Source organism: Bufo bufo, chromosome 4 (genome assembly GCF_905171765.1).
Source record: "Bufo bufo chromosome 4, aBufBuf1.1, whole genome shotgun sequence".
NCBI classification, from domain to species: Eukaryota; Metazoa; Chordata; class Amphibia; order Anura; family Bufonidae; genus Bufo; species Bufo bufo.
This window is the reverse complement of record NC_053392.1, coordinates 336,878,948-336,899,689: the sequence shown is the minus strand read 5'-3', so window position 1 is coordinate 336,899,689 and position 20,742 is coordinate 336,878,948. Positions and strand designations below refer to the sequence as shown.

Below are 20,742 nucleotides of genomic sequence, written 5' to 3'. Positions count from 1 at the left end.
TCCAAGCACGTGTTTGTAGATATCCCTAAACTTTGATGACAAACATAAAAAATAAACAAGTTCAAATTGTTGAACATAAGCAGTCTCATAAAGCAGGTTAGAGCTTAATAGGGAAGGGTAAATTTCAATTACATCCGAAATACAATAATGCGGGAATCCTGGTGTGGACAGTCTGTGAAAGAGCACATTTTCATCCACACTACAATTGCCAAGAAAAAAAAAAATAATAAACCACTTGAGGAGTCACATGGCAGAGCCTGGTGATCCAGAGTCTTGCAGAATTAGTTTGACAGCAGAGTCTATAAATAAAACAACAAAGTATATTTCATTCTCCGCTATTTTCAGTGGATTGCTTCTTTCTCCCTTATCTTTACAGGTCAAAACTGCAGGAACAAGGGCATATTTTCTAGCAGCTTCTAAGGTGAATATATAGAATAAACAGCTACAAGATAACTAAACATGTCCTAAGCAATTCACATATTAAACCAGATCTATCATCATACTATGCTGTCCTGTTCAAAAGGGTTCTGCACTGTGGACAATTCCTACTTAAAGAATTAGAAAGGTCCCTTGTCAATAAGCTGATCAGAAAGTGTTTCCCTTCTGGAATGCCCAGCAATCAGCTGTAACCTGAGCGGAAACTCCACAAGTGTACAGCTACCCTGCAGCACCACTAGAGGGGGTTGTCTCACTCCAGCAAGTGGCATTTATCATGAAGAGAACAAGCCACTTGCTAATGTATGGTTATTATCCATATTGCCTCCTTTGCTGGCTTTATTCATTTTTCCATCACATTATACACTGCTTATTTCCATGGTTACAACCACCCTGCAATCCATCAGTGGTGGACATGCTTGCACACTATAGGAAAAAGAGCCAGCCTCTCCGGCGGCCGGGACCATGGAAGCATGCATAGGCTGGTGCTTTTTTCTATAGAGTGCAAACACGGCCACCACTGATGGATTGCAGAGTGGTCATAACCATGGAAACGGGCAGTGTATAATGTGATGGAAACATGAATCCAGCCAGCAAAGGAAGCAATATGGTTAATAACCATACATTAACCATACATTAGTAAGTGTCTTGTATTAACTTTCTCTACATAATAAATGCTATTTGTTGAAGTGACAGAAGGGCTGCCTTCCTTCAGCAAGTGGAATATTTCATGTAAAGAAAATAAAGTTAGTACACACCACTTAGTAATAAATTATTATTGTCTATATTGTTTTCTTTGCTGGCTTGATTCACGTTTCCATGGTTAAGACCACCCTGCAATCCAGCAGCGGTGGTCGTGCTTGCACACTATAGGAAAGAAAAACTGCCTCTCAGGTGGTCGGGGCCGTGGGAGTGCACATAGGTCGATGCTTTTTCCACTGCTGCTGGTCTGCAGGGTGGCTGTAACCACTGGATATGAGCAGTGTATAATGTGATGGAAAAATCAATCAAGCCAGCAAAGGAAGCAATATGGATTGACATTAGTGCCTTGCATTAACTTTGTCTATCAGTGATTGAGAGCCCCCTAAAATTATATGGCCAAATTTACAAATCTGAGGCGGAGGGGGGTAGTCTGTCAGAGCCTGCTGCTGCAGAGTGTGATCTTGTGAAATACAGCAAATCTTGCATAACCATGCTATGTACTCGTATACTGCGGGGACAGTATCTCACTATGACAATTCTTAGAAGTACAGACAATAGTCTATAGGCTCAGTCTGTAACTCTCAGCTTTACATTAATGAGAGCTAACACACACTCATTTAATCTGAAATCTTATCAAACTGATCAGAATTTGTCTTAAAGGAACTCGGCCATCTCGGACTGTTAACTACGGTACATTAAGGGTCCTCTTAAGGTACGAGTAGATGATTGGTACGATTGAGCGATGAACAAGTCGTTTCTTGGTGTAGTGAACATTTCAACAATGACCCTTTAGACCAGGGATGCTCAACCTGCGGCCCTCCAGCTGTTGTAAAACTACAACTCCCACCATGCCCTTCTGTAAGCTGATAGCTGTAGGCTCTCCGAAAATGATGGGAGTTGTAGTTCTGCAACAGCTGGAGGGCCACAGGTTGAGTATGCCTGCTTTAGACTCTCCAATTATCGCTCAGTAAATCGTAATTTTGATCGCATATTCCATCGTTCGTAAAGCAGACAGTTGCATTTACACAAAGCGTGAGCTTAAACACACCCACAGTGTAATCATCTGTAATCGTGCCTGCAGTGAACGATTCCTGTTTACTCGTATGAAATAGCCAACGTCCAACAATTTTTGTGGACGTTACAAATGATTGAACCAACAAGAAATCTACCGATTGTCAGTTGTCACTCTTTCGTTCATTGCTTTTACACTGCTCTATAATATTGCAGTTTTTCTCGATTTAATCTTAATTTACACACTAATCGCCTCGTGTAAAGATACCTTTACACTGATAGATGTTGGGCAGTCAACGACAATGACATACAACTTGATCGGTGCCTGTTTATAGTGTCTTTCGTAGTGAAAGGGGGATGAATGATCTTAATTAAAACTATTTGTCCCCAATTACCGTATTTTTCGCTTTATAAGACGCACTTTTTCCCCCCCAAAAGTGGGGGGAAAATGGCAGTGCGTCTTATAAAGCGAACACTGCCATGTTTACTTTGGTCACGCTGATACATCGCAAGCCGCGATGTATCAGAGGGGTGGGAGGAGGGGACGGAGGCTGGCAACACTCGCAGCGGGGCCCGATGCAGTCACTGTACTGTAATACATCGGACCCCGCTCACGGTAATTATCACATGTAAAGTCTATAATCTTCAAGCAGTGTCTCTGCTTTAAACTAGGGCAATCCTCTGTAGTGCAACTCACTATGAAAGCGGCAGGCAGAGCGGCAGCGTAACCTCGCGATTCTCACTCATTAATGCTCCTCCCACTTCCTTCCCATGAATGAGTGAGAATCGCGAGGTTACGCTGCCGCTCTGCCTGCCGCTTTCATAGTGAGTTGCACTACAGAGGATTGCCCTAGTTTAAAGCAGAGACACTGCTTGAAGATTATAGACTTTACATGTGATAATTACCGTGAGCGGGGTCCGATGTATTACAGTACAGTGACTGCATCGGGCCCCGCCGCGAGTGTTGCCAGCCTCCGTCCCCTCCTCCCACCCCTCTGATACATCGCGGCTTGCGATGTATCAGCGTGACCAAAGTAAACATGGCAGTGTTCGCTTTATAAGACGCACTGCCATTTTCCCCCCACTTTTGGGGGGGAAAAAGTGCGTCTTATAAAGCGAAAAATACGGTATATATATTTTTTTTATTTTTTATTTAAGTTTTAAAAAATAATTCCCATGCACTCCCTTGCCCCCTTACACAAAAGTAAGTTCAGCTTTGGTCTCATCTGACCAGAGCACCTTTTTCCACAGGTTTGCTGTGTCTCCTACATGGCTTGTGGCAAACTGCAAATAGGCTTGCTTTCAAAAATGGCTTTCTTCTTGCCACTCTTCTATAAATGCCAGATTTGTGGAGTACACGACTAAGGGCTCATGCACACAAATGTATTTTCTTTCTGTGTCTGTTCTGTTTTTTTACGGACCGTATACGAAACCATTCATTTCAATGGGTCCACAAAAAAAAAAACGGAAGGTACTCCATGTGCATTCCATTTCCGTATGTCTGTTTTTCCGTTCCGCAAAAAAATAGACCATGTCCTATTATTGTCCGCATTACGGACAAGGATAGTACTGTTCTATTAGGGGCTAGCTGTTCTGTTCCTCAAAATACGGAATGCACACAGACGTCATCCGTATTTTTTACGGATCAGTGTTTTTTTTTGCGGATTGCAAAATTCATACGGTCGTGTGCATGAGGCCTAATAGTTGTCCTGTGGACAGATTCTCCCGCCTGAGCTGTGGATCTCTGCAACTCCTCCAGAGTGAAGATGGACCTCTTGGCTGCTTCTCTAATTAGTGCTCACCTTGCCTGGTTTGTCAGTTTAGATGGAACAGTTATGTCTTGGTAGGTTTGCAATTGTGCCATACATACTCCTTGCATTTTCGGATGGTGGATTGAACAGTGCTCCATAAGATGTTCAGAACTTGGGATATTTTTTTTCAGTATGTAACCCTGCTTTACACTTTTCCACAACTTCATCCCTGACCTGTCTGGTGTGTTCCTTAGTTTTTATGACGCTAATTGATCACTAATGTTCTCTAACAAACCTTTGAAACCTTCACAGACAAACTATAGTTATACTGAGAATAAATTACACACAGGTGGAATCTATTTACTAATTAGATTACTTCAGAAGGCAATTGGTCACACTGGATTTTATTTTGGGGTATCATAGTAAAGGGGGCTGAATACAAATGCACACCACACTAAGTCCATTTACAAAAGATGATATCACTGGGCAGTAATTGGGAATTAATGTTAATAAGCATATTAGATCCCAATAATAGCTTGCACATTAGCCGCATTCACAGGCAATGATCATGAGGCCAGTATGAGGATTAAAGACTGTTACTTGGATAGGTCTGGAAATCCCATATAAATTAATGGAGCAGATAGATGTATGCCCAACTGGTCGCTCTATTAATTTCAGGGGGCTGCAGGGGGTACAGGTCCCATTCTTGTGATCAGTGGGGGTCCCAGCAGTAGAACCCCTACCAATCTAATAGTCATACCCTATCGTGTGGATAGGGGATAACAATGTTACCGGAATACCCTTTAATGAGTTTTCGTCTTAGCTTTCTTATGTGCATGTTTCCATTGTAAAGACAATTTCAGAAGCTGATGTTTAGTTTGGAGCACCATTTCCAGAAAGATGTCTACCCTCATTTCATACTATATAAATCTTAATGATAAAGCCACAAACAAATTATTACAACTTTGTAAATGACATCCAAAACATAATTTATTTTAAGTTGTTTTTTTTTTACCTTCACAAGGTTGAGAATTATAATTGGTGATCCAAATCTCTGAAGCATTTGGTCAAAGTGATAAGCAGCAACATGTGCATATGGATCTGCTTGGTCCACTGTGTGAATAAGTGCACAAATATAATATTATCATTAACTATAGACATCTACACACTTCAATTACACAGCAGGCTTATGGATCATTATATAAACTACTGTTTAGATCTACACAAGCTAATATATCTGTTTGGTATGTGAACTACAATTTCCTAATGCACTTTCATTAGCTGAATTACCCCTGCTGCAATAAAAAGCAATCTTCACATAGTAAAAAGTAACTAGAGGGAAAATTAATTCTCATGTTGCAACCTCTAAAGCCCATCAGCATTATAATAGTACAGAGTGGCATTTATGGTATTTTACAGCTTGACTTTGGACTGCAGGCTTTAAAATAGACTACAGACAAGATCCTCTCAATTTCACTGCACTAACTGAAGACCACTTTTTGCTTGTAACAGTATGAAAAGTAGTGTGGGACCACAGATCTTTGAGCCGCCCAGAGGAAATCATTCTGAAGGCCCAACCTATACCTATGCAAAACCTGTGCATGCCCTACTGAAAAGTGATTTGCTGTAAAGTCAGTTCAAAATAAAGAGGGGGCCATTATTGTTTCAGAGATTTGGCTTGCCAGAAGAACTTTGGTACTATATCATACAATGTACTTATCCACTATTAGGGATTGTTCACTATTTTGTCCACTAAAATGATGGAAAACATGACAGAATCCTGATGGACCCCATTGTGGTCAATGGTATCAACTGGGTACCGTTGGTCTCAGTTATGTGATCCAATAAGTTTGCAAAAAGTTTTTGCTGTTCCAGTAATGGAACAGGAGAGTAAAATTCCTGATGGAAATATGAACTAAGCCTAATCTTTAAACTAAGAGGTTATATCCTGAAGTTGAAAATCTGTAGTTTTTAAAAAAAAATCTGTAATGTTTATTGTCAATGTTATATACACACAAAACACGTATAAACTGTAACATAAAATTGGTGTCATATCCAGAATAAAGTACATAAGAAGAAAAAGACAATTTCTATATAAAGGACAATAGGACATTCTCAAAGTGTAGGTTTCAAACCTGATGATATAAAAACCAAAAGTTTCATATGAAGAAATAAAAGACAATACCACAGACGAAAGACTGAAACAATAGGGAAGGGGAAATGGTGGACAGAGAAAGTAAAAGTAAGTAAAATGCATGCATCATAGGGGATCAGATAGTTTGTAACAAAGTAATTGTCCCATGGGGCCCACACATTGTCAAAGAAGTCCACTCTGTTGGGGAGGAGAGCTGTAAGGTGTTCCAGACTGAGCTCAAGGAGCCGATGGACGTTTCGAACTGCTAGCTATAAGGCATCTAGCAGCAGTAAGAATTTGCCAGATTAAACTATTGTAGCATTTACCCGAACAAACAAGGAGGATGTTAAAGGGGTATATGCCACTTGGTTAAAGTTATCCCCTATCCACCGGATGGGGTATAATTATCAGATCAGTGGGGGTCCTACCCCTGGGATCCCAAATGATCATGAGAATGGGACCCCCGTACCCCCTGCAGCTGCCCTGAAATGATAGGAGTGGCCGATCACACATGCATGTGGCCGCTCCATTCATTTCTATTGACGTTCAGGACATAGCTGTCACGGCCTATGGTGTATGCTGTAACACTGTTGCCACACTTGCGGTTGCCCGCGGCAACATGTTGCTGTGAAAGCATGCGGTGGCAGTGTCTCGGCCTTCTGGGTGATTGCTGTGACATGGTTGCCACGCATGCGGTTGCCGGTGGTTACGTGTTTGGTATGCTTGTGTGTGCACTTCCCCTTTAAGTTGTAGCCTCCCTCTGTCTGGTGCTGTAAGGGTTAACTCCCTGAGTGGGTGTGGTCACTAGGGTTTTATCCCCTGTGGATCCCTGGCTGGAGTCAGTTGTACTTCAGCTGTCGTTGGTGCTGGAGCTCTGCTCCAGTCCAGGATGTTTCATCTGTCCAGTGAGGGCCTCCCTTGTGGTCATCAATGTCATCCCGGTGTCTGCTTCCCTTCCTGTCCCTATTTGTATGAAGTGGGTTAGGTTCAGGGTGTTTGTATGTCTAGTTTGGTGTTACATGTCTGGTGGTGTTTGGTGTCCAGCATGTTTGCTAGATATTCCCCTGTCTCATGTTTATTGCAGCTATGGCTGTCCTGGGTTCCTGTGTGGTTTGTGGTGTGTGCTGTGTCCTTTTAATGTTGGTGTGGACAGCAGCACTAGTGCACGGGTTCCAGTTAGTGTGTCTGTGGCAGGTAAGTGTGTTATTGGTTTCGCTTACCTGCCATCTCCTTATGTTGTATGTGTTCCCCTCTCCTTGCAGCCTGGCCTCAGATAGAGACTCCTGTTCCTCCATGACTGGGATGAACTGGTCGCCTCTTTCCTGCTCCTTGGTGAGGGATTACCAGCGTACACCATAGGCCGAGACAATAGCTGAGTACAGCACTAAACTATCTCTGGAACTCCTATAGAACTATCTCCGGAACTCCTATAGAAATAAATGGAGCGGCCGCATACATGTGCGACTGGCCCCTCCAGTCATTTCAGGGTACCTGAATGAGTACGGGGACCCTGTTCTCATGATCGTTAGGAGTAGGACCCCCACCAATCTGAGTTATTCCATATCCTGTGGATAAGGTATAACTTTAACCAACCGGAATACCCCTTTAAAGAGGTAGCTAAAGGGGTCAAGATGAATGTCTACCCTTAATGCTTGGCTTATAAGACGAAAATCTTTTTTTAAATATTTCAAGATATATTTTTCACGATTAACAGAAATTCCCCAAATCATCTTCTATCTCTCTAGAAGATACAATGCTCTAATGAACGGTTTCACATTTAAAGGCACATCAGGGATTTTACAAAGTACTTCGCAATCATAGTAATGACAAAATGCATTCAATATTTCTTTCATCAGCACCATTGTGTTTGTGGTTTAGCTACATTAAGCTGCATTTCATTTCAAATCATTAAAATTTCAATGTTTCTATATCCTTTTCAAAAAGTCTTAAAACTTGTCATTGTAAAACAACTTTCATTTATGTTTCTCTTAACCCACACAAATACGACTCTTGCCATCACTAATTCTTGCTTTAACAAACCCTAAAACTAATAAATAATCTTCTCTCTCCTCCCACAGTTTACAATACTCATAAAAGAACTCACCATTGTAACATAACTGTTTTACTCCCCGACACCTGCTATGTTGTCTCTTTGAATGCCTGTCTACCTGTAACTCACCTGTTATGGTCTTGTAAAAAGGGATGCAAATCAGACACACAGCTAAACAAAATGGTAGAAGCATCAACAAATGAGCAATTTTATTTTCTTAAACTCTAGCTTTCTTTGTGTATTCTTTCTGTTATTGTGCATTGAGACCTTGTCTATTGCCATATCAACTTGAAATATATGTAACCTCATGGGTCTAGCTATTTTCTTAGTAAAGTAGATGACTTCTCTACATGTCTTCACTAATCCCTTTCTGTTAATATCCTTACTTTTATTATGAATGACTTCAAAATGCCATAGGCAACAACAACTCTTAATTCCACAAAATCTTTACAGCAAAGGTTTGCATAGAAGTGGAAGTGCGCATGTCGGAAGACCGTGTCGCCCACTTTGATGGGACTGACTGATGGAACGCTGTCTGTCTATTCTGGGAGTATGTGATAAATCCTGGTTGTGGAATACCCCTGCTAATGAAGCCCCATGATTTTTTTTTAAGTCACATGACAATTAGAGTATAGCATACGGAAAGTCGCTGTATAGACCTAATCTAGTTTTGTAATTTGTTCCTGCGTGAGATCCTGAGTAGCAACGACTGCACTGAGAACACTTCAGTTTAGACATTTCCTAACATTCTTTCTGACAGTGGACAAAATCTTTTAAATGAAACACAAGACATAGAAAAAAAAATCCTTGCAATTTGTCCTCTAATCTTTCAGTTGATCCTATTTTCATGCATACTGCAATATAATCTTAGAAATATCTATAGACATCTTCTATACAGTGACATGAAAAAGATTGGCACCGCTGGTCAAAATTACTGTGCACACTTAAGCAAGTTGAAGATGAAATGATCTCCAAAAGGCATAAAGTTAAAAATGAAACACACATTTCAACATTTAACAGTGTATTATTTTGGTTTTGTGCACTTTAGAGTTGAAAAAAGGAAAGGAGTACCTTGCAAAAGTATGGGAAACCAAGGAGATTTGAGCACCTAGATAACTTTGATCGAGGTCTAAGACCTTAAATAGCCTGTTAGAGTTATTGCTTGTTCACAGTCATTGTTAGGAAAGGCCCAATGATGTAAATTTCAAAGCTTTATAAATATCCAGACTCCTCTAATCTTGTTCCAAAAACAGCAGCCATGGGTTCTTCTAAGCAGCTGCCTAACACTCTGAAAATGAAACCGGTTGAAGCCCACAAAGCAAAAGGCTATAAGAAGATAGCAAAACATTTTCAGGTTACTATTTCCTCAGTTCGAAATGTGATTAAGAAGTGGAAGTGAACAGGAACAGTGGAGGTCAAGGGAAGGTCTCAAAGACCAGAAAAATTTGAGAGACTGCTGCTCATAGGATTGCAAGAAAGGCAAATAAGAACCCCTGCTTGATTGCAAAAGACCTTCAGGAAGATTTAGCAGGCTGTAGAGTTGTGGTACATTGTTCTACCATTCAGTAAAACATGCACAAATATGGCCTTCAAGGAATAATTCATCAAAAGCTCCTCTGCGTCCTCACCACAAAATATCAGAGTCAGAAGCATTTTGGAAACAATTCCTGCGGACCAATTAGGTTAAAATAGAACTCTTTGGACAAAATGAGCAAGAGTATTTTTGGAGAAAAAAAGGGCAGAGAATTTCATGAAAATAACTCCTCTCCAAACATTAAGCATGGGGGTGAATCAGTCATGCTTTGGGGCTGTGTTGCAGACAATGGCCTGGGGAACATTTCATGGGTAGAGGGAAGGAATGGATTCAATGAAATTCCAGCAAATTCTGAAACATACCATAACACCAACTGTAAAAAAAAAACTGAAGTTGAAAAGAGGATGGCTTTTACACAGGATAATGATCCTAAAGACACCTCAAAATCCACAATAGACTACCTCAAAAGGCGCAAGCTGAAGGTTTTACCATGGCCCTTACAGTCCATTGATCTGAACATCATTGAAAATCTTTGGATAGACCTCAAATGAGCAGTGCATTCAAGTTCAACAGGAAACCCACAGAACTGGAACACTTTTGCAAGGAAGTATGGATCAATATCCCTCAAACTAGAATTGTAAGACTTCTGGCTGGCTACAAAAAGCATTTAAAAGCTGTGGTACTTGCCAAATGAGGTGCTACTAGGTACTAACCATGCATGGTGCCCAAAGTAGAAGATGAAAATAAAAATAGTTTTAGCTTAAAATACAATGGGAATGTGTCATCTTTAACTTTAAGGCTTTTGGAGATCATTTCATCTTTAACTTGCTTAACTGTTCACCAAAGGCAGACTGGCCATAGATTCAAAAGGGAAAATTCCTAGTGGGCCCTCCTCATAGCCGCCGGCCAAGTAAGTAATGATCTGATGCTCCTAGAGCTGGGAGCATCGAGTACCTATGTACCTGGCTGGTGGCTACAGTTGCTCTCCTGACTTCTGAATTGAACTATAATGCCATCCTGAGGCAACTGGACTGGGTGGATAGAATGTGGTGCTGGCCACCACAGTGGGGAATCTTCTGGGGAGGCATTTTGTGTTACTGGAGAATTATTTTGCGGTGCACTGTGATATTTGGTTCTGCTGGGGCAGTATATTGGACTGCATTGGGTATTTGGGTCTACTGGGGTGGTATTTTGTGCCACCTACCTGTGTTGGCCCCACCTACTTTTGTTGGCTCTGCCTTCTGTCAATTTGGACCATCCTACAACATGGGGCCCCTTTTTATTTATTTTTCTTCCCAAGGGCATTTTAAGTTTAAAGTCTGCCCCTGCTGTTCACAGTAATAGTAATTATGACCAGGGGTGCCCACACTTTTGTGTGCCACTGTATGTGTTCCAGGAGATGAAACATTTTCACTCTCCACCTCCGCTATCAGACTGTAAGACACCTTGCTGCAGCAAAAAGCCTTCTCTTGCTGCCCTATCTGTAAGGACTGATTCACGGTTAAGGAAACATAGTCTGTGTGTCAGTTGCATCTCTTGGACCGACTGCGGCTCCCCTGACCTGAACTCAAATCATCATTTGAGGCCTGCAGTCTGATAGGAACTGACTGTATAATAAATCATTACGATGCTGTCAGTTTGGGTCAGAGGAGCTGTGATCGGTCTAAGAGATGCGGCCAACAAACAGACAGTGTTTCCTGAAGCGAACACGGTCTCACTTTCAGGTTTTCCAATGCCGTTTTTAAAGCCAAAGCTAGGCGTGGATTCAAAAAAAGAAGAGAAGTTGTAACTGTCCTTTAAACTTTCTCTCCTTTTAGTATTCTCTCTTTATTGTGGCTTCGAAAACTGCATGCAAAGACCTGACTAAGTTGCAGCACCCTTATAAGACACCAAAATTAGTGGCATCCTTTGATTAAAGAGGTTTTCCGAGACTTTAATACTGATGACCTATCCTCAGGATAGCTCATCAGTATCTGATCGGTTGGAGTCCGACAGCTGGTTGAGAAGGCAGTGGCGATCACAGTAGCACCGCGGCCTTCTCACAACTTTCCCTAGGCCATTGACGAAACATCAGTAACGTGGCCTAGGCGCAGCTCATCCCCATTCAAGTGAATGAGGCTGAGCGCGATACCAAGCTACCAAATACTGATGACCTATTCTGAGGAAGTCTTGGAAAACCTTTTAAGACCTGCCACTAAAATGAAAGAGATCAGCAGAAAATTAACATTATACTTTACGAGTCTTCTGCAAGACTGTTTGTTTCAGGACTATACAGATGGAGAAAAACTGTGGGCATATATATATTTACTTAGTGAATCTTAAATCCACCCTACCTTACTGACTCTTCAGCAACATCTACTCACTAAGGGTACTTTCACACTTGCGTTGTGAGGATCTGGCAGGCAGTTCCGTCGTCGGAACTGCCTGACGGCTCCAGAAATCCGTATGCAAACGGATAGCATTTGTAGACGGATCTGGTATTTTTTTTTTTCACATTTTTAAAGGTATGCGGGAAACCGGATCCATTTTTCCAGAACACTTGGTGTCGGATCCGGCATTAATGCATTTCATGCAAGTGTTCTGGAATTTTGGACGGAGAAAATAACGTAAGAGTGACTGAACTGAAGACATCCTGATGCATACTGAACGGATATCTCTCCATTCAGAATGCATTAGGATAAAACTGAACAGTTTTTTTTCGGTATTGAGCCCCTAGGACGGAACTCAATACCAGAAAAGAATAACGCTAGTGTTAAAGTACCCTAAGCAACACAGTGAAGATTCTGTTCTGAATTATCAATAGCTCTCCTCACACAAAACATTTCACTGAAAAGGTTGCTGAATGGCAATATCTGCTCGTTATTTTTCCTTACTTTTCTAATTGCCTCCACGCTCTCTTGTGTGCAGCAGTTCTCACGTGTCTCCTCTCTTCTCTGGAATTAGACTTCTCATGCTGCTGCTGCCACTCTCCCACATTATAATTGTTCAAGCCCATTGTAATAAAAAAGACTGTGACAAGTTTATAATCTTACACTAGAATGTGTCTTTATTCCCTCGCCTATGTCTTTCTAACTCAATAAATCTAGTTTAACTGTATCTGCGCTTATCCTGGCTACAGTCCATATTGTTTGCAGCATTTTTCTTTTGTGCCGGCTATACAGTATTTTAACACTTCCAAGGGTACAGATTATGACAGTGCTAAAAAACAGCTAACAATTTTAGTAAAAGTGCAAACTACAGATTCCCTTCCCAATGACTGTGTACAAAACTCACATGTAATTGGTGGCTTTGGCATCATTGTGGATATATCCTGGGACCAGTATAAAGGGACTGAACCACGGACTTGTACATATGAAGAGTAACTGCCAGCACTAAAAGACATGACTGAAGCGTCATGCACTATTTGCTCTGTCTCCACTTCATTGGCCACATCACCCTAAAAAGCAAAACAGAACTCCTGAAATCAAGCATTTGGTGAAGTGTGCTCTGATTTCTAAAGATCAATACACATTAATATAGAATAGGTGTTGTTTTCCTATAGCAGTTTATGGATACATTAAAAAAAACTATAAATGACAGTTACTGTATGAGAGACAATCTGAATAGACACCACTATAGGCAAACCTACTAAAGTATATTCCTACAGCAAACTCTAGAGAGCATTTTATTTTCCTTGTGATTGTAAACCTTGAATCATATTTGGATAATATCTGCAGAGAAGGCAGGAATTAGCGGTAACCAAAATGTAACCATCAGACATGTGTTCACTGATATGCCCTTTATCACATTACTGAACAACAAATTCTAATAAGCTTCCTTTTGGAAACTCCTTACTTTGGCATTCTGTCTGCAATATCAAATAGGTATTCCTTCCCATCTAGACATTTTTGGCAAATCCACAGCATATGCTATAAGTCTCAGACAGGTGTGGGTCCCAAAATTGGGTCTTGTCTCGCACCACCATGAATGGACATGTCGCCATGCATGTGTGGCTCTTTCATTCAGTTCTGAGACCTCCGAATAATAATAGCCCAGCAAGTGCGCTTCACTGTTAGGGCTCTATTCTCAACACAAAAGTTGGTTCCAGAAGAACCCACACCTCTTGGGAATTTATGGCATATCTAGTAAACGTGCCCTAAACATCCAGGTGGGAATACCCCTTTACGTTCGGATGAAAAACTATGGCCACTTTTGTGATGAATATTTTTTTATTGAATTGTCTGGTATTGCACCGCACTGGTATTATGGGGAAAAAAAAGGAAAAACATATTTGCATTTTATTTTTTTCATTAACCACTTAAGGACCACAGGTTTATACCCCCCTAAAGACCAGGCTCTTTTTTACAATTCTGCACTACACTACTTTCACCGTTTATTGCTCGGTCATGCAACTTACCACCCAAATGAATTTTACCTCCTTTTCTTCTCACTAATAGAGCTTTCATTTGGTGGTATTTCATTGCTGCTGACATTTTTACTTTTTTTGTTATTAATCGAAATTTAACGATTTTTTTGCAAAAAAATGACATTTTTCACTTTCAGTTGAAAAATTTTGCAAAAAAAACGAGATCCATATAGAAATTTTGTTCTAAATTTATAGTTCTACATGTCTTTGATAAAAAAAAAATGTTTGGGTAAAAAAAAAATGGTTTGGGTAAAAGTTATAGCGTTTACAAACTATGGTACAAAAATGTGAATTTCCGCTTTTTGAAGCAGCTCTGACTTTCTGAGCACCTGTCATGTTTCCTGAGGTTCTACAATGCCCAGACAGTACAAACACCCCACAAATGACCCCATTTCGGAAAGTACACACCCTAAGGTATTCGCTGATGGGCATAGTGAGTTCATAAAACTTTTTATTTTTTGTCACAAGTTAGCGGAAAATGATGATTTTTTTTTTTTTTTTCTTACAAAGTCTCATATTCCACTAACTTGTGACAAAAAATAAAAACTTCTATGAACTCACTATGCCCATCACGAAATACCTTGGGGTCTCTTCTTTCCAAAATGGGGTCACTTGTGGGGTAGTTATACTGCCCTGGCATTCTAGGGGCCCAAATGTGTGGTAAGGAGTTTGAAATCAAATTCTGTAAAAAATGAACTGTGAAATCCGAAAGGTGCTCTTTGGAATATGGGCCCCTTTGCCCACCTAGGCTGCAAAAAGTGTCACACATCTGGTATCTCTGTATTCAAGAGAAGTTGAGGAATGTGTTTTGGGATGTCTTTTTACATATACCCATGCTGGGTGAGATAAATATCTTGGTCAAATGCCAACTTTGTATAAAAAAAATGGGAAAAGTTGTCTTTTGCCAAGATATTTCTCTCACCCAGCATGGGTATATGTAAAATGACACCCCAAAACACATTCCCCAACTTCTCCTGAGTACGGCGATACCAGATGTGTGACACTTTTTTGCAGCCTAGGTGGGCAAAGGGGCCCATATTCCAAAGAGCACCTTTCGGATTTCACAGGTCATTTTTTACAGAATTTGATTTCAAACTCCTTACCACACATTCGGGCCCCTAGAATGCCAGGGCAGTATAACTACCCCACAAGTGACCCCATTTTGGAAAGAAGAGACCCCAAGGTATTTCGTGAGGGGCATGGCAAGTTCCTAGAATTTTTTATTTTTTGTCACAAGTTAGTGGAAAATGATGATTATTTTATTTTTTATTTTTTTTCATACAAAGTCTCATATTCCACTAACTTGTGACAAAAAATAAAAACTTCCATGAACTCACTATGCCCATCAGCGAATACCTTGGGGTCTCTTCTTTCCAAAATGGGGTCACTTGTGGGGTAGTTATACTGCCCTGGCATTCTAGGGGCCCGAATGTGTGGTAAGGAGTTTGAAATCAAATTCTGTAAAAAATGACCTGTGAAATCCGAAAGGTGCTCTTTGGAATATGGGCCTCTTTGCCCACCTAGGCTGCAAAAAAGTGTCACACATCTGGTATCGCCGTACTCAGGAGAAGTTGAGGAATGTGTTTTGGGGTGTCTTTTTACATATACCCATGCTGGGTGAGATAAATATCTTGGTCAAATGCCAACTTTGTATAAAAAAATGGGAAAAGTTGTCTTTTGCCAAGATATTTCTCTCACCCAGCAGGGGTATATGTAAAATGACACCCCAAAACACATTCCCCACCTTCTCCTGAGTACGGGGATACCAGATGTGTGACACTTTTTTGCAGCCTAGGTGGGCAAAGGGGCCCATATTCCAAAGAGCACCTTTCGGATTTCACAGGTCATTTTTTACAGAATTTGATTTCAAACTCCTTACCACACATTTGGGCCCCTAGAATGCCAGGGCAGTATAACTACCCCACAAGTGACCCCATTTTGGAAAGAAGAGACCCCAAGGTATTCGTTGATGGGCATAGTGAGTTCATGGAAGGTTTTATTTTTTGTCACAAGTTAGTGGAATATGAGACTTTGTATGAAAAAAAAAAAAAAAAAAAAAAATCTGCATTTTCCACTAACTTGGGACAAAAAATAAAAAATTCTAGGAACTCGCCATGCCCCTCACGGAATACCTTAGGGTGTCTTCTTTCCAAAATGGGGTCACTTGTGGGGTAGTTATACTGCCCTGGCATTTTCCAGGGGCCCTAATGTGTGGTAAGTAGGTAAATGACCTGTGAAATCCTAAAGGTGCTCTTTGGAATATGGGCCCCTTTGCCCACCTAGGCTGCAAAAAAGTGTCACACATGTGGTATCGCCGTATTCAGGAGAAGTTGGGGAATGTGTTTTGGGGTGTCATTTTACATATACCCTTGCTGGGTGAGAGAAATATCTTGGCAAAAGACAACTTTTCCCATTTTTTTATACAAAGTTGGCATTTGACCAAGATATTTCTCTCACCCAGCATGGGTATATGTAAAATGACACCCCAAAACACATTCCCCAACTTCTCCTGAGTACGGCGATACCAGATGTGTGAAACTTTTTTGAAGCCTAGATGCGCAAAGGTGCCCAAATTCCTTTTAGGAGGGCATTTTTAGACATATGGATACCAGACTTCTTCTCACGCTTTGGGGCCCCTAGAATGCCAGGGCAGTATAAATACCCCACATGTGACCCCATTTTGGAAAGAAGACACCCCAAGGTATTCAATGAGGGGCATGGCGAGTTCATAGAAATTATTTTTTTTTGGCACAAGTTAGCGGAAATTGATATTTTTATTTTTTTTCTCACAAAGTCTCCCATTCCGCTAACTTGGGACAAAAATTTCAATCTTTCATGGACTCAATATGCCCCTCACGGAATACCTGGGGGTGTCTTCTTTCCGAAATGGGGTCACATGTGGGGTATTTATACTGCCCTGGCATTCTAGGGGCCCTAAAGCGTGAGAAGAAGTCTGGAATATAAATGTCTAAAAAATTTTACGCCTTTGGTTTCCGTGAGGGGTATGGTGAGTTCATGTGAGATTTTATTTTTTGACACAAGTTAGTGGAATATGAGACTTTGTAAGAAAAAAAAAATAATAATTCCGCTAACTTGGGCCAAAAAAATGTCTGAATGGAGCCTTACAGGGGGGTGATCAATGACAGGGGGGTGATCAATGACAGGGGGGTGATCAATGACAGGGGGGGTGATCAATGACAGGGGGGGTGATCAATGACAGGGGGGGTGATCAATGACAGGGGGGTGATCAGGGAGTCTATATGGGGTGATCACCACAGTCATTGATCATGCCCCTGTAAGGCTTCATTCAGACGTCCGGATGCGTTTTGCGGATCCGATCCATCTATCAGTGCATCCGTAAAAATCATGCGGACATCTGAATGGAGCTTTACAGGGGGGTAATCAATGACAGGGGGGTGATCAGGGAGTCTATATGGGGTGATCACCACAGTCATTGATCACGCCCCTGTAAGGCTTCATTCAGACGTCCGGATGCGTTTTGCGGATCCGATCCATCTATCAGTGCATCCGTAAAAATCATATGGACATCTGAATGCAGCCTTACAGGGGGGTGATCAATGACAGGGGGGTGATCAGGGAGTCTATATGGGGTGATCACCACAGTCATTGATCACGCCCCTGTAAGGCTTCATTCAGACGTCCGGATGCGTTTTGCGAATCCGATCCATCTATCAGTGGATCCGTAAAAATCATGCGGACATCTGAATGGAGCTTTACAGGGGGTTGATCAATGACAGGGGGGTAATCAATGACAGGGGGGTGATCAGGGAGTCTATATGGGGTGATCACCACAGTCATTGATCACGCCCCTGTAAGGCTTCATTCAGACGTCCGGATGCGTTTTGCGGATCCGATCCATCTATCAGTGGATCCGTAAAAATCATGCGGACATCTGAATGGAGCTTTACAGGGGGGTAATCAATGACAGGGGGGTGATCAGGGAGTCTATATGGGGTGATCACCACAGTCATTGATCACGCCCCTGTAAGGCTTCATTCAGACGTCCGGATGCGTTTTGCGGATCCGATCCATCTATCAGTGGATCCGTAAAAATCATGCGGACGTCTGAATGGAGCTTTACAGGGGGGTAATCAATGACAGGGGGGTAATCAATGACAGGGGGGTGATCAGGGAGTCTATATGGGGTGATCAGGGGCTAATAAGGGGTTAATAAGTGACGGGGGGGGGTGTAGTGTAGTGTAGTGGTGCTTGGTGCTACTTTACTGAGCTACCTGTGTCCTCTGGTGGTCGATCCAAACAAAGGGGACCACCAGAGGACCAGGTAGCAGGTATATTAGACGCTGTTATCAAAACAGCGTCTAATATACCTGTTAGGGGTTAAAAAAAACACATCTCCAGCCTGCCAGCGAACGATCGCCGCTGGCAGGCTGGAGATCAACTCTCTTCCCTTCCGTTCCTGTGAGCGCGCGCGCCTGTGTGCGCGCGTTCACAGGAAATCTCGGATCACGCGAGATGACGCCTATTGGCGTTAGTGTGACCTGGGAGCGCCGCAGAAATGACGCCTTTCGGCGTTAGCGTGACGGTAAGTGGTTAAAAATGTTTGCTTTGTTTGTATTCTGCCACATACATGTATTCTCATACACCACGGGCAGCTCAGTCTCCTTCATGGTAAGAGTCATTGTACAAGCTCGTCGATGGCTTGGTATATAGCCCCTAACGCTGCTCTCTTGAATAATAGCACACAGCCATAGTTTCAATTCGCATCCAATCTGCGTTTTTTGCGGATCGGATGCGGACCCATTCATCTCCATGGAGCCACAAAAGATGCAGACAGCATACAGTGTGCTGTCTGCATGTCTGTTCCACGGCCCCGCAAAAAAAAAAAAAAAAAAAAGGTACTATTTTTGTCCATTTTGCGGACAAGATAAGGACATTTTTACAGCAGTTAAAAAAATGGTTGCTTGCACTTAGCTGGGATCCGCGATTTGCAGACTGCAAAATGCTCACAGCCGTGTGTATGAGCCCTAATCATTTAGGCTGACATATTTTTTACAACAAAATAGAATACACTTAAAGGGTTTCTGTCACCCCATTAAACCGTTTTTTTTTTTTTCTTTAATAATAATCCCTATAGTGCGATCTCATGATACATAATCAAATTAATAATTTTGGTTCAGTAGATTTTGCTAAAAAACGATTTTTAAAATATGCTAATTACCTTGCTACCAGCAAGTAGGGCGGCTACTTGCTGGTAGCAGCCGCATCCTCCGATGGTAATGACGCCCCCTCGGCATGCTGATTGACAGGGCCAGGGAAGGTAATCCTTCTCTGCTGGCGCTGTTAGAACTTGAAATCTCGCGCCTGCGCCGTACCTGGCTTCAATCGGCGCAGGCGCACTGAGAGGCGGCCGCTCTGCTCGACCGCTCCATCCTCAAGCGCCTGCGTCGATGACGTCATCGCATACACCCGGAAGAGAAGACGCCGGATTATTATTAAAGAAAAAAAAAAAAAAACGGTTTAATGGGGTGACAGAAACCCTTTAAATAAAAAATGATTTTAACTTTTTGATCATTCAGAATAGCAGAGAGAAAAGCATTGTTCCAAGTCATCAGAGCCCTTCTGATGGATTTCCCACTGATAGGAAATAGGCAGCAAATGCAGTTTAAAAAAAAAAAAAAAAAAAAAAAAAAAAAAAAAAGCTGTCCCAAAGGTCTCCATAGCTTTTTAAAGTGCAAGGTTATAGCTGTTATAAAAACAGTACAATTCAGTATTCATATATTAAATGAGTTTCCAGGATTTTTAAAATTGATGGTCTATTGCCAGGGTCCAAGGATCCAACACCCCGCAACCTAGCCGATTAGCTGTTTCAAAGTATGTAGCTACAGCTTCATCCATTGTGCAGTGGAAGGAGCTTGTAACTACAGCACTGCTCCCGTTCACTTCAATGGGAGCAGCGCTGCGATTACCAGCTCCAGCCACCACACAATGGTGCAGCCCTGATGCAGACTTCTGGAGCTGGAGACATTCTGAAACAGCTGATCGATGGGGGTGAGGGGGGGTTAGGACATCAATATTAAGATCCTTGAATACAGCTTAACACGGTAAAATGCCTAAGTGTGATACTGTATTAACACATTTTAACTAGCAATTTCATACAGCATTGGAAAATGCATCATGTTTTAGTTTGCTTGGTTGACAGCAAAGACATCTAACCATGTATCATGCAGCTAAAGACTTGCTGGCCCTAGCAACCAACCTTCATTTATAGTCATAAGTAAGAAATCAAGCATTTCTCTTTGTGAGGATAACAGCACAGCCTAACTACATGGGATCCAAGGTACAGCAATTCCTGATTCCCAGGTATGTAACGTTAATAGGTAATGAGCAAAACAAGTTACCATACAAATTATTATATATAAATAACATTTAATAATATTATAAAGAGTAATTATGTGCAACAAAATTGTTCAAAATATACAGGTATTCTAGCTAGCTGAACATTATTCCAATGAACTAAATGCAGCATCTTAAATGGCATTTACTTAAAAAAGGTTTCTTATTGTTTCCTCAGGATTAAAAGGAATTTGTCAGCAGTTTTGGAGAGCTTGGTAAATGTACTTTTACCTGTGCTTTCACTAACAGCAACACGGTAAAAAGGAACTTTTATTCTGACAGGTACCTCTCCTGCTCTCTATCTGGAGCTGCTCAGCACCACCTCCTCTCTGCGTCCAACCAGGG

The 20,742-nt window shown here is 41.6% G+C and overlaps 1 protein-coding gene across 2 annotated transcripts in view; it reads right to left on the bottom strand.

The window, feature by feature from the left end:
• The window catches only part of FIG4 (FIG4 phosphoinositide 5-phosphatase), a 534,658-nt gene that overhangs the window by 336,962 nt on the left and 176,954 nt on the right, over window positions 1-20,742 (bottom strand). For both annotated transcript variants that reach the window (XM_040428862.1, XM_040428863.1), the window contains exons 10-11: window positions 12,891-13,053; window positions 4,915-5,012 (exon numbers count right to left, since the gene is read on the bottom strand). In XM_040428862.1, the coding sequence (XP_040284796.1) occupies window positions 4,915-5,012; window positions 12,891-13,053 (261 nt within the window). The remainder of the gene's footprint in view (window positions 1-4,914; window positions 5,013-12,890; window positions 13,054-20,742) is intronic.